This window comes from Schistocerca gregaria, chromosome 4, assembly GCF_023897955.1.
Source record: "Schistocerca gregaria isolate iqSchGreg1 chromosome 4, iqSchGreg1.2, whole genome shotgun sequence".
Classification (NCBI taxonomy): domain Eukaryota; kingdom Metazoa; phylum Arthropoda; class Insecta; order Orthoptera; family Acrididae; genus Schistocerca; species Schistocerca gregaria.
In genome coordinates this window covers 758902693-758917832 of record NC_064923.1, presented here as the reverse complement: position 1 = coordinate 758917832, position 15140 = coordinate 758902693, and the positions used below count along the sequence as shown (strand labels likewise).

At 41.8% G+C, this 15140-nt stretch overlaps 1 protein-coding gene across 3 annotated transcripts in view; it reads right to left on the bottom strand.

The window, feature by feature from the left end:
* Window positions 1-15140, bottom strand: part of LOC126266719 (autophagy-related protein 2 homolog A) — a 492161-nt gene that overhangs the window by 97075 nt on the left and 379946 nt on the right. For all 3 annotated transcript variants that reach the window (XM_049971191.1, XM_049971193.1, XM_049971192.1), the window contains 2 exons: window positions 14412-14564; window positions 14181-14302 (listed from right to left, as the gene is read on the bottom strand). In XM_049971191.1, coding sequence (XP_049827148.1) covers window positions 14181-14302; window positions 14412-14564 — 275 coding nt within the window. The remainder of the gene's footprint in view (window positions 1-14180; window positions 14303-14411; window positions 14565-15140) is intronic.

Genomic DNA, 15140 nt, shown 5'->3' with positions numbered 1-15140 from the left:
CACTGTGCTGGTACTGCGAATGGTTGAAAGCAAGGGAAAACTACAGCCGTAATTTTTCCCAAGGGCATGCAGCTTTACTGTATGGTTAATGATGATGGCGTTCTCTTGGGTAAAATATTTTGGAGGTAAAATAGTCCCCAATTTGGATCTCCGGGCGGGGGAGAATGTCGTTATATGGATCGGAGCGTGGAATGTCAGATCCCTTAATCGGGCAGGTAGGTTAGAAAATTTAAAAAGGGAAATGGATAGTTTAAATTAAATATAGTGGGGATTAGTGAAGTTCGGTGGCAGGAGGAACAAGACTTTTGGTTAGGCGAATACAGGGTTATAAATACAAAGTCAAATAGGGGTAATGCAGGAGTAGGTTTAATAATGAATAAAAAAATAGGAATGCAGGTAAGCTACTACAAACAGCATAGTGAACGCATTATTGTAGCCAAGATAGACACGAAGCCCACGCCTACTACAGTAGTACAAGTTTATATGCCAACTAGCTCTGCAGATGACGAAGAAATTGAAGAAATGTATGACGAAATAAAAGAAATTATTATGATAGTGAAGGGAGATGAAAATTTAATAGTAATGGGTGACTAGAATTCGGTAGTAGGAAAAGGGAGAGAAGTAAACGTAGTAGGTGAATATGGATTGGGGTTAAGAAATGAAAGAGGAAGCCGCATGGTAGAATTTTGCACAGAGCACAAAATAATCATAGCTAACACTTGGTTTAAGAATCATAAAAGAAGGTTGTATACTTGGGAGAAGCCCTGGAGATACTGACAGATTTCAGATAGATTATATAATGGTAAGACAGAGATTTAGGAGCCAGGTTTTAAATTGTAAGACATTTCAGGGGCAGATGTGGACTCTGACCACAATCTATTGGTTATGAACTGTAGATTAAAACTGAAGAAACCGCAAAAAGGTGGGAATTTAAGGAGATGGGACCTGGATAAACTGACTAAACCAGAGGTTGTACAGAGTTTCAGGTAGAGCGTAAGGGAACAAATGGCAGGAATGGGGGAAAGAAATACAGTAAAAGAGGAATGGGTAGCTTTGAGGGATGAAGTAGTGAAGGCAGCAGAGGATCAAGTAGATAAAAAGACAAGGGCTAGTGGAAATCCTTGGGTAACAGAAGAAATATTGAATTTAATTGATGAATGGAGAAAATATAAAAATGCAGTAAATGAAGCAGGCAAAAAGGAATACAAACATCTCAAAAATGAGATTGAAAGGAAGTGCAAAATGGCTAAGCAGGGATGGCTAGAGGATAAACGTAAGGATGTAGAGGCTTATCTTACTAGGGGTAATATAGATACTGCCTACAGGAAAATAAAAGAGACCTTTGGAGAAAAGAGAACCAATTGTATGAATATTAAGAGCTCAGATGGAAACCCAGTTCTAAGCAAAGAAGAGAAAGCAGAAAGGTGGAAGGAGTATATAGAGGGGCCTGTACAAGGGCAATGTATTTGAGGACAATATTATGGAAATGGAGGAGGATTTAGATGAAGATGAAATGGGAGATATGATACTGCGTGAAGAGTTTGACAGAGCACTGAAAGACCTGAGTCTAAACAAGGCCCCAGGAATAGACAACATTCCATTGGAACTACTGACGGCCTTGGGAGAGCCAGTCCTAACAAAACTCTACCATCTGGTGAGCAAGACGTATGAGACAGGCGAAATACCCTCAGACTTCAAGAAGAATATAATAATTCCAATCCCAAAGAAAGCAGGTGTTGACAGGTGTGAAAATTACCGAACTATCAGTTTAATAAGTCACAGCTGCAAAATACTAACGCGAATTCTTTACAGACGAATGGAAAAACTAGTAGAAGCCGACCTAGGGGAAGATCAGTTTGGATTCCGTATAAATACTGGAACACGTGAGGAAATACTGACCCTACCACTTATCTTAGAAGCCAGATTAAGGAAAGGCAAACCTACGTTTCTCGCATTTGTAGACTTACAGAAAGCTTTTGACAATGTTGACTGGAATAGACTCCCTCAAATTCTGAAGGTGGCAGGGCTAAAATACAGGAAGCGAAAGGGTATTTACAATTTGTATAGAAACCAGATGGCAGTTATAAGAGTCCAGGGGCACAAAAGGGAAGCAGTGGTTGGGAAGGGAGTGAGACAGGGTTGTAGCCTCTCCCCAATGTTATTCAATCTGTATATTGAGCAAGCAGTGAAGGTAACAAAAGAAAAGTTCGGAGTAGGTATTAAAATCCATGGAGAAGAAATAAAAACTTTGAGATTCGCCGATGACATTGTAATTCTGTCGGAGACAGCAAAGGTCTTGGAAGAGCAGTTGAATGGAATGGACAGTGTCATGAAAGGAGTGTATAAGATGAACATCAACAGAAGCAAAACGAGGATAGTGGAATGTAGTCGAATTAAGTCAGGTGATGCTGAGAGAATTAGATTAGGAAATAAGACACTTAAAGTAGTAAAGGAGTTTTGCTGTTTGGTGAGCAAAATAACTGATGATGGTCGAAGTAGATAGGATATAAAATGTAGACTGGCAATGGCAAGGAAAGCGTTTCTGAAGAAGAGAAATTTGTTAACATCGAGTATTGATTTAAGTGTCAGGAAGTCGTTTCTGAAAGCATTTGTATGGAGTGTAGCCATGTATGGAAGTGAAACATGGATGATAACCAGTTTGGACAAGAAGAGAATAGAATCTTTCGAAATGTGGTGCTACAGAAGAATGCTGAAGATTAGATGGGTAGATCATATAACTAATGAGGAGGTACTGAATAGGATTGGGGTGAAGAGACGTTTGTGGCACAACTTGACTAGAAGAAGGGATCGGTTGGTAGGACATGTTGTGAGGCATAAAGGGTAAAAATTGGAGAGAGATGAATACACCAAACAGATTCAGAAGGATGTAGGTTGCAGTAGGTACTGGGAGGTGAAGAAGCTTGCACAGAATAGAGTAGCATGGAGAGCTGCATCAAACCAGTCTCAGGACTGAAGACCACAACAACAACAATGATAACATAGGTGAACTGATGGTAGCTATGAAAACCATATAAAATAAGAAGGCATTGAGTAACAATGGAATGATTACATAGTCAATTAAGTATCGAGAAATGCTGCTCCATTTTAGACTATTGCATGCTCTGAATGTGCTTAGGAGCAAAAGAAAAAGCCTCTAGACACGGGAGCCCACATGAGTGCTGCCTATTCCATCGGAATGTCATTGTTTTATTAATATCTGTATTTATCAGAAATTGAAGGTTTAGAAGAATCATTCTATACCCTTTTACAAGAGCAGTAGATATCTGCATTGCTGGAAGAGAGATATATAGATTAGAATGTATCTAATTATGCCCCCTTCCTCAACCCTCTCCCCCCACAAGTCCAGAGACTAAATAATGCTGCCTACCCAACACTTCTTTAAAAAAAGATTGATCGATTCTGAAGGCATTGCTGATGTAGTAATCCTGCAAGATGAATGTGGCAGCCAGGTGCAATAATAAGCCATCAATATTCTGAGATGTCAGTAAAAGCAGCTCTGATCCTTTTAATCAGGGGCAAATAAGGAGTAGAATATTGGAGAATAACAGAGCAGAATATTGATGTGCAATGACAGACATGGAAACTGAATCTTCCAATATGGTTAATGATTATAATAGTCAACATTTTTTAACCTGTAGTGGCTTAATACAGGAGGACAAGCCAAGCACCTTTCTCAGCTGCACATCTCCATAAACAGATTGAAGCACAAATAAGGATTTGTTACACTACGTAAGGATATGTCTACATCCAAATCTATACTCTGCAAACCATATCATGGTGTGCTGAGGAGGGCACGTTCTTTAACAAACTCACTGCAGAATTGTATCGTTATCCCATTCAGTCTAGTCACCTTTCCTTTGTTGGACATACTGTAATAAATTATACCTTCCAGACAATGACATGTCTCTTTTGTTTCACTTTCAAAAACGTAACTGTTTCCATTTAGTATCATGGTTTTATATACCATTCTCACCATTATTTTTCTCACTTGAACAATTTTCTCTCTACTGACGTCTCATTTTCAGTTCTCTTGAAATAAATGAAAAGTGGAGAAGCAAATCTAATTTATCTTCTACTGGTGGATGTTGAGTGAATACAAAGTGAGGTGCACACTCATATTTGTAACAGTTTTGATGAAATAAAAATGTTGAGTGTAAAGTTACTGTAGTGTGCACTACATTCATTTTTAAAAAAATTTATTTTACACATCTGGTACCGCCGGACCAGACTGAGGAGCAAATCTCCAAGGTCATAGAATGTGTCAGTAATGAAACTGCAACATAAAAGTAATAACAGATAACATAAAATGTTTATGGACCCAAAAAAGACAAGCCATAAGTTCATGTAAATGCAATCAACAATACAACACAGGAATCAGCTTAATTTTTCAAGGAACTCCTCAAGAGAATAGAAGGAGTGACCCCTGAGGAACCTCTTCAGTTTCAATTTGAAAGCACATGGATTACTGTTAAGATTTTTGAATTATTGAGGTAGCTTATTGAAAATGGATGCAGCATTATACTGCACAGCTTCCTGCACATGAGTCAAGGAAGTGTAATCCAGAGAAAGATTGGATTTCTGCCTAGTATTAAATAAGTGAAAGCTGCTAATTCTTGGTAATAAGCCAATATTGTTAACAAGAAGTGATAGTAATGTAATAGACGAAAACATTCCACGTGGGAAAAATATATCTAAAAACAAAGACGATGTGACTTACCAAACGAAAGCGCTGGCATGTTGATAGACACACAAACAAACACACACATACACACAAAATTCAAGCTTTTGCAACCAACGGTTGCTTCATCAGGAAAGAGGGAAGGAGAGGGAAAGATGAAAGGATGTGGGTTTTAAGGGAGAGGGTGAGGAGTCATTCCAATCCCGGGAGCGGAAAGATTTACCTTAAGGGGGAAAAAAGGACAGGTATACACTCGCACACACACACATATCCATCCGCACATACACAGACACAAGCAGACATTTGTAAAGGCAAAGAGTTTGGGCAGAGATGTCAGTCGAGGCAGATGTACAGAGGCAAATATGTTGTTGAATGACAGGTGAGGTATGAGCGGTGGCAACTTGAAATTAGGAGAGGTTGAGACCTGGTGGGTAAGAGAGGATATACTGAAGGACAAGTTCCCATCTCCGGAGTTCTGACAGGTTGGTGTTAGTGGGAAGTATCCAGATAACCTGGACGGTGGAACACTGTGCCAAGATGTGCTGGTTGTGCACCAAGTCATGTTTAGCCACAGGGTGATCCTCATAACCAACAAACACTGTCTGCCTGTGTCCATTCATGCAAATGGACAGTTTGTTGTTGGTCATTCCCACATAGAAAGCTTCACAGTGTAGGCAGGCCAGTTGGTAAATCACGTGGGTGCTTTCACACGTGGCTCTGCCTTTGATCGTGTACACTTTCCGGGTTACAGGACTGGAATAGGTGGTAATAGCTTGTCTGACATTTGGCATTACCCCCAAAGGCCTCACACTTAAAGTTCCCATCTCTGGCTGTAACCCTTCTTTCCATCAGTCCCTATACCAGTTCCAAAGTGAACAATCCATTGCCCTAATCCACCTACTCCTTCACCTACACATCAGCTCAGCCAATGAACACACCCGTCAACTCCTATCTTTAATAAAAGTCCTCAATCTTTCCTCTCCCATATCCACACTGGCTGATCAGAGCATCCTCCCACAGGCCAACCGCAAATTAGAACAGCACGCCACCCTCCACCTCAAAAAACTATCCCTTCTCCTGGTTTCCAACCTCCGGAAAGGCAACTCTCTCACCCTTCACAACCTTTCCAGCAAATCTCAACCTCCTCTCATTGCACACAGACCCAGTCTCTCCTATCTACTCAATCTCCCACTTCCAGCTCCACTACCCCCAAAACCTCAAAATTCTAATCAACACAATCTGGAACCACAACACCCTAATTCAGCAGTTAACGTTTCCTCCAAACCTCTCTCCCAATCCGAAACCTCTGTCCTATCCAAAGGCCTCACCTTCAGTCCTACTTCCAGATTCAATCAAACAGCCCTCGTCAAAGATTTACTGTCCTACACTTGTACCCTCTGCTGGAAATATCACTATGCCACGAAGAAAAATGATCCTAATCCTACTCCTAATGATCCAACTCCCCACGACACTATCCAATTTGAACCCTGCCTAGAACAGTTCCATCTTCCATCACAGCGGGACCCACCTCCTCTTCCTCAAAATCACCCTCTCCAAACCTTCCAGGAATTTCTCACTTCCACCCTTGCCTCTCAATCCCTCTAAAAAAACCTTAATCGTACTCCCAACATCACCACTGCTGAAGCCCAGGCTATCCGTGATCTGAAGGCTGACCGATCCATCATCATTCTTCCGGCGGACAAGGGTTCCATGACCGTGGTACTTGATCATCGGGAGTATGTGGCTGAGGGACTGCGTCAGCTTTCAGACAACTCTACATACAAAGTTTGCCAAGGTAATCCCATTCCTCATGTCCAGGCGGAGCTTCAGGGAATCCTCAAAACCTTAGGCCCCCTACAAAAATTTTAACCTGACTTCATCAACCTCCTGACCCCACCGACACCCCCGCACCCCTACCTTCTTCCGAAAATTCACGAACCCTATCATCCAAGCCGCCCCATTGTAGCTGGTTACCAAGCCCCCACAGAATGTATTTCTGCCTACGTAGATCAACACCTTCAACCCATTACATGCAGTCTCCCATCCTTCATAAAAGACACCAACCACTTTCTCGAACGCCTGGAATCCTTACCCAATCTGTTACCCCCATCTTATACACAAATATTCTGCACATCCAGGGCCTCACTGCGATGGAGCACTTCCTTTCACACCGATCACCTGCCACCCTACCTAAAACCTCTTTCCTCATTACCTTAGCCAGCTTCATCCTGACTCACAACTTCTTCACTTTCGAAGGCCAGACATACCAACAATTAAAGGGAACAGCCATGGGTACCAGGATGGCCCCCTCGTACGCCAACCTATTTATGGGTCGCTTAGAGGAAGCCTTCTTGGTTACCACCCAAAGTTTGGTACAGATTTATTGATGCCATCTTCATGATCTGGACTCACAGTGAAGAAGAGCTCCAGAATTTCCTCTCCAACCTCAACTCCTTGGTTCCTTCAGATTCACCTGGTCCTACTCCAGATCCCATGCCACTTTCCTTGACGTTGACCTCCATCTGTCCAATGGCCAGCTTCACACGTCCGTCCACATCAAACCCACCAACAAACAACAGTACCTCCATTATGACAGCTGCCATCCATTCCACATCAAACGGTCCCTTCCCTACAGCCTAGGTCTTCGTGGCAAACGAATCTGATCCAGTCCGAAATCCCTGAATCATTACACCAACAACCTGAAAACAGCTTTCGCATCCTGCAACTACTCTCCCGACCTGGTACAGAAGCAAATTACCAGAGCCAGTTCCTCATCCCCTCAAACCCAGAACCTCCCACAGAAGAACTCCAAAAGTGCCCACTTGTGACAGGATACTTTCTGGAACTGGATCAGACTCTAAATGTGGCTCTCCAGCAGGCATACGACTTCCTCAAATCCTGCCCTGAAATGAGATCCATCCTTCATGAAATCCTCCCCACTCCACCAAGAGTGTCTTTCCACCGTCCACCTAACCTTCGTAGCCTCTTGGTTCATCCCTATGAAATCCCAAAACCACCTTTCCTATCCTCTGGCTCCTACCCTTGTCACCACCCCCGGTGTAAAACCTGTCCCATGCACCCTCCCACCACCACCTACTGCAGTCCTCTAACCTGGAAGATGTACACGATCAAAGGCAGAACCACGTGTGAAAGCACCCACATGATTTACCAACTGACCTGCCTACACTGTGAAGCTTTCTATGGGGGAATGACCAGCAACAAACTGTCCATTTGCATGAATGGACACAGGCAGACAGTGTTTGTTGGTAATGAGGATCACCCTGTAGCTAAACATGACTTGGTGCACAACCAGCACATCTTGGCACAGTGTTCTACCGTCCTGGTTATTTGGATACTTCCCACTAACACCAACCTGTCTGAACTCCGGAGATGGGAACTTGTCCTTCAGTATATCCTCTCTTCTCGTTACCCATCAGGCCTCAACCTCCGCTAATTTCAAGTACCTCACTTGTCATTCAATAACATCTCTGCCTCTGTACTTCGGCCTCGACTGACATCTCTGCCCAAACTCTTTGCCTTTACAAATGTCTGCTTGTGTCTGTGTATGTGTGGATGGATATGTGTGGATGGATATGTGTGGGTGTGCGAGTGTATAACTGTCCTTTTTTCTTCGTAAGGTAAGTCTTTACGCTCTCGGGATTGGAATGACTCCGTACCCTCTCCCTTAAAACCCACATCCTTTCGTATTTCCCTCTCCTTCCCTCTTTCCTGATGAAGCAACTGTTGGTTGCGAAAGCTTGAATTTTGTGTGTATGTTTGTATGTCTATCAACATGCCAGAGCTTTCATTTGGTAAGAAATGATAGTTAAGAATATATACATTGAAAGACCAATGTCAGAATACCAAGACTAATGAATATGGATCACAAGGGGTTTGCAAGCTTACACAAGGTATTGCCCAAGCCACCTTGTTTCTGAGCCAGAAATATCCTTTGAGAATGGGAAGAATTACCCCAATATATAATACCATAAAACATTAGTGAATGGTTGGTTGGTTGGCTTAAAGGTGGGAGAAGGGACCAAACTACGAAGTCATTGGTCCCTTGTTCCTAATAAAACAATGCCACAAGTGTGAGAATAAAATGGACGAAACATATAACACAAAATAAAAGAAAGGAAAAGTGACAAGAGCGAAGGGAAGGAAACGAACACTAAAAGGAATAAAGAAGAACAAGAAAACAACAGAAAGACACTAGAAACAGAAGAGAGTAAAACATGAAACCACATTAGAGTGGCTGGCCAACCACGAGAATAAAAAGGGACAGCCAGCCACTCTGCAACACATTAAAACCTCCACCCTAAAAGAACTAGGGTGAAGGACACAGAGGGACAAAGGATATACACTAAAACCTACATAGAAGTATAAAACCCACTCTCACGGATAAAATGGAAAACTAAACTTGCTGTGGAGGCATTGTCTCCCAACAATGAAGGCAGGGTGCTTCGAAAGTTAAAAGTCTGCCACAGAGCGGCTAAAAGTGGGCAGTCCAGCAAGAGATGGACGACTGTCATTTGGAAACCACAGCGACACTGAGGCAGGTCCTCGCGACGGAGTAGGTAACGTGTTAGTCACGTGTGTCCAATGTGGAGCCAGCAGAGGACAACTGATTCCCTGCGAGAGGCTGCATGGAAGACTTCCACACATTCATAGTCTCCTTAATGTCACGTAGTTTGTTGTGCATGCTGTTATGCCATTCTGTCTCCCAAAGCCAGAAAACCTTGTGATGTAATACAGAAAACAGGTCAGCTTTGGAGATGCCTATCTCCAGAAGCAGTTTCCGCATCGCCTGTTTGGCCAGTTGTCGGCAAGTTCATTGCCGGGGATTCCGACCTGTCCTGGGATCCACGCAAACACCTCGGAATGGCAGGACTGTTCCAGGGCATTGATGGACTTTTGAGTGGACACAACCGGAGGGTGGCGAGGGTAGCACTGGTCGATAGCCTGTACGCTGCTCAATGAGTCAGTACACAGGAGAAATGACTCACCAGGCCATGAGCGGATGTACTCAAGAGCACGAGATATGGCCGCCAGCTCTGCAGTGAAAACACTGCAGCCAACTGGCAAGGAGTGCTGCTCAATATGTCCTCCATGAACATATGCGAAGCATACGTGACTATCAGCCATTGAGCCATGGGTGTAAACCACTTCAGAGCCCCAGAACATGTCAAGAATGGAGAGGAAGTGACACCGGAGAGCAGTGGGGTTAACAGGAGTCCTTAGGGCCATGCAAAAGGTCCAGACGAAGCTGCGGCCAAGGCGTATACCATGGAGGCATACGTGAATGGACCGCAAGTAGAGGTGGTAAAGGGGAGGACTCCAGAGAAGGGGCCGCACGTGAACCACAATCGTTAGCCCTGATCTGGGCCGCCGATGCGGGAGATGGACTGCCACGGGTGGGAAAAGGAGACAGTAATTCGGAACCCCGGTGCACAGGGTTGACTAAATGCAATGCTGAAGGTGCTGCCGAACCATAAACCAGACTCCCATAGTCAATTCGGGATTGGACAAGGGCTCTGTAGATCTGCAGTAGCATACAGCAATCTGCAGCCCAACTGGTGTTGCTCAGGCAACGGAGGGCATTCAGCTGCTGTCAGCACTTCTGCTTAAGCTGACAAAGATGAAGGAGCCAAGTCAATTGAGCATTGAAAACCAGTCCTAGGAATTGAAATGTCTCCACTACAGTGAGTGGATTGTCATTAAGATAAAGTGTGGGTTCCAGATGAATGGTACGACACTGACAGAAGTGCATGACACACACCTTTGCTGCTGAAAACTGGAAGCCGTGGGCTAGAGCCCATGACTGCGCCTAGTGAATGGCACCTTGGAGGTGCCGCTCAGCAACAATAGTACTGGAGCAGCAGTATGAAATGTACAAGTCATCTGCATACAGAGAAGGCGAGACAGAGGGCCCGACAGCTGCTGCTAGACCATCAATGGCCACTAAAAAGAGAGAGACACTCAATGCAGAGCCCTGTCGGACTCCATTCTCCTAGGTATGGATGGAACTATGGGAGTCATCAACTTGGGCACAGAAAGTATGGACCAACAGGAAGTTTTGGATAAAAATTGGGGGTGGTCCCCAGAGACCCCACTCATACAATCAGGCAAGGATATGGTGTCACCAAATCGTGTTGTATGCTTTACATAAGTCAAAAAAGACAGCAATCAGTTGTTGCTTTCTGGAAAAGGCTGTTCAGGTGGCAGACTCAATGGACACAAGATTATCCATGGTAGAGTGACCCTGGCGGTAGCCGCCCTTATGTGGAGTCAGCAAGCCACGTGACTCCAGGACCCGACCCATCAAACCCCTGGCATGCCATACGTTCCAGCAGCTTACAAAGAATGTTGGTGAGGCTGATGGGCTGATAGCTATCCACATCAAGTGGATTTTTACCGGGTTTGAGCACCCAAATGATGGTGCTCTCTTGCCATTGCGATGGAGTGACGCCATCACACCAGATCCAGTAGAAGATGAAGAGAAGATGTCGCTTGTAGTCAGATGAGAGGTGTTTATTAAAGGAAAAATTACAAATATGGCTAAGTGCAGGGCTAACAAGTGCGACACAGTATTTTAATTTTCTGCTAGGTACTCCATTCTATCCATGAGAGTCCTTAGTCTTTTGAGTGGTTTAATTATTAACTCAATCTCCCCGTTGTCAGTATCACAGAGGTGTATTTAAGACATCAGTCTCAAAAAGGCATTTTCCAAGACAGTTATATGATTTTCCTGTAGAATCTATATCTTTATTCAATTCACCAGAAATTCTCAGAAAGTGATTGTTAAATACTGTACATATATCTGACTTATCACTAACAGAAATATTTTCACTACAAACCGACTTTATATTGTCAGCCATGTGCCGCTGACCAGACACTTCCTTCACAACTGACTATATGGTTTTAATTTTACCATGTGAATTAGCTATTCTATTTGCATGCCACATATTCTTTGTCATCCTAATATAACTTTTAAGCACCTTACAATACTGTTTGTAATGGACTACTGTAGCTCGATTGAGACAACTTCTAACATTTTGATATAATTCCCACTTTGTTCTACATGATACCCTTTTCCCACTAGGCAGGTACCCAGGCTGCCTTTTACTACTAGTACCCTGCTTAGAAAGTTCTAATGGAAAGCAACTTTCAAAGAGCATGAGAAATGTGTTAAGAAATCATAATATTTGTCATCTCCGTTATCGCCACTATACACATCCTGCCACTCTTGTGCCTTAACGAGTTTTAAAATACTCTCTACTGCAGTTGGATTAGCTTTTCTACGTAGTTTGTAATTATATGCAATGTTTGACTGAGTACAAAAACCTCTTAGTGTTAAAATTTATGCATCATGGTCTGAAATGCCATTCACCCTTTTACTAAAAGAATGGCCATCCAGTAATGAAGAATCAATAAAAATATTGTCTGTGGATATGCTACTGTTCCCCTGTATCTTGGTTGGAAAAAATACAGTCTGCATTAGATCATATGAATTTAGGAGGTCTTCCAACATCCTTTTTCTTGCACAATCACATACAAAATTAATATTGAGGTTACCACATATAACCACAGTACAATCTTCCTCCATGAAACAATATGGGAAAAAGGAATGTAGTATTCTGAACAAACCGGTACTTGTCTTTGCTTTCTATTAAAATCTTAAATTAGCAATTGTTAGACTTTTTTTCTGCTAGAGCATGTTATTGATTGTTTTGGTATTTGGACCCGTTCTATTATATTCCACTGTCTATATTCTGTACCTTCTCTGCACCATATCTTAAACCTCACTGTGTTCAATATTATTGTGTTCTTAAACTTGCTCAACAACTTTTTTTCATTTTCCTTGCCTCTTCAAGTACACACCCAGCTCCAGAAAAAGATTTGATTTGTCCTTTTGTGCAATATGTCAGATATGATGAGTTTCTGTGTGTGAGCAATTATGTGTAACATCAGAATATGTTGTAATAGTGCAATAAAGTAATTATTTCATATCTTGTTTTAAGGACAATAACAGTTTTTGCACATTCTTGCTTCAAGTATATTGAACTTCACCTAGTATAAAAATTCGGCCACTGAGTCAAAGCATTTATCTAATATTACTGGAATGACCAAAGGCAGGAGGAGAAACAGTGATTAGTAAGACTGGTTATTGTCCTGGAATTCAAACTGGTCTATCAAGAAGCCAAGAAAGAGTAACTTCGTAGCTACTGATGTATAGGAGGTACGCTTGTTGATATGGATTTCGAAGAGTAATGTGTGCAATAGTAGGTTGGCTTCTATTGAGAAAATGAAATTAATGGATATCCGTCTTTAGATCTCCCACTCTTGTAACGTTATTGTGGTCTATTAGCTGACAATGTTAATCAGCTGAGAGATGAATGCAACTAAGTAATTATAATATATTGATGAGAGCACTCAACTTTCTATAACATGTGCATGCACGTGCTTGCATCCACCCACCCAAACACACACACACACACGCACACACACACTTATAATTATAATTACACACACACACACACACACACTTATAATTATAAATGTTACTTTTAAACTCAAGAGAAATAAAAATAAATTGATACAAGGCAAATAATAGTTATATGTAGCTGATGATTCATTTATAAAAACAATTATAGAATTACATTCATGTTAAAACACATCAAAATTCATCAGTACCATTTACAGGAATATGTGGAATCACACTAGTCACAGACATAAAAATAATTTCATGAGCACTAAAATCAAAGTTGTTATTAATAACTTCCTACAACTTCCTTTTTGTTACACTGTAAAAAGTAAACAGCTAAAAACATAGAATATCAAACTTCAAATATTGAAACTATTTGTTGCCAACATCAAAACAGAACAATTACCCCCCCACCATACGATCTTCTATATAAGACTTCTATAATATACTTTTTACATCCTGCAAACCCTAATCACATTATCTACTCTATGACTTTTACTTTTAAGATTGGCTCGAATTCCACCCTGTCCCATGAATTCTGCCAATACCAAATATGACAATTCCACCCACATCACACTTTGTCAAAGAAAGGCCCTTTATAGCATGAATATGATCTTCTACGTTTTATTGCCCATTTCGTAATCTCCAAGCAGCCAGTCAGAATGACAACCTTGTGCAAACTGTATCATTGAACCCAATATCAATTTGCTAGGCATGTTGTGAAAGATAACGATGGAGGTTTCAGAGCCTGTTTCACTGTGTGTATCATGTGTACACCACTGCCTCTACACTCCAGATATTACAACAGACTCACCTAGATGCTCTGCCCACTTCCTACATATCTCAGCTTAATTAAGCCAGGTTTCTGCATTCTTGGTCTATGAGAACTGAAGAATGATTTCAAATGTTCTAGAACTTCTAATTACTTCAACTTATGCCAACTAAAGGTGAAAAAAGATAATGAAAATGTTATGTAAAACTTATGTCATTACTCACATAGCTGAACAAGAGCATGCATCGGTCCAACACCAACTAACAAACTTGGAAGCTGGTTCTTCTTTATGTCTTGCAACCATTCTGATAAAACAAATGCCAGCAACTTGTCAAATCCAAGCAGTCTTCACATCACATGTCAAACAAGGAAAAGAGAGAGCATTAATTTTATGATAAAGGGTGTGCTGATAAATAAATTTAAATTAAATATTCCTCATGAGAAGTTGTGCTTACCCATGTCTGTAAGATATCCTCTTCAATCGCAGTTCTGAAGAATTAAGCTGGCCTAATCCCATCAGAAGTCCCGCAAGAGGGCCATGTGTCATGTCAACATGTTTCCCATGGTAATCAAGACGAATGGGGACTTCTGGTGAGAACGTAAAACTCCTATAACGAAAAATATGTTTAAGTGCATAGAAATGTAATGATGTCATAGAATGCACACTGACTTATCACATGAGATATGAATCAACAGCTAGGTTGAGTTAAACTTTCATGTCTGATTTTTACTTGCAGCATAGAGATGTTATTTACCATTGTGGCAGTCAGCTACAGGGAGTAGTACATTCTTATTACAGCAAAGGATTGCTTCTTCCACAACTACTAAACAAATTAAAAAACAGAACTGTCATAGAGCATGCTCCATCAGCAGAAGTATTAAAATGACAGACTTTTCTATTTTTTGTTTCAAATTAAGAAAATAGAGACAATTGTGGGAAAAGTGATGAATACCAAAATGTGGCAAAGACCTGGGGCAACTCACCATACCATGTGACTGCATAGGGGAACCATTTATTTATAGTGATTTACAGAAGTCAAGCAAAACCTAAATCTGGATAGCCAAATGCAGATTTGAACCATCCACCTCTTAAATATGAGCCCAGTGTGGTAACCACTGCACCACCTTTCACAGTCCAAGAGCCTAATCCCCGTGTCACACAATGCTTCACCACAGCCGCGTGT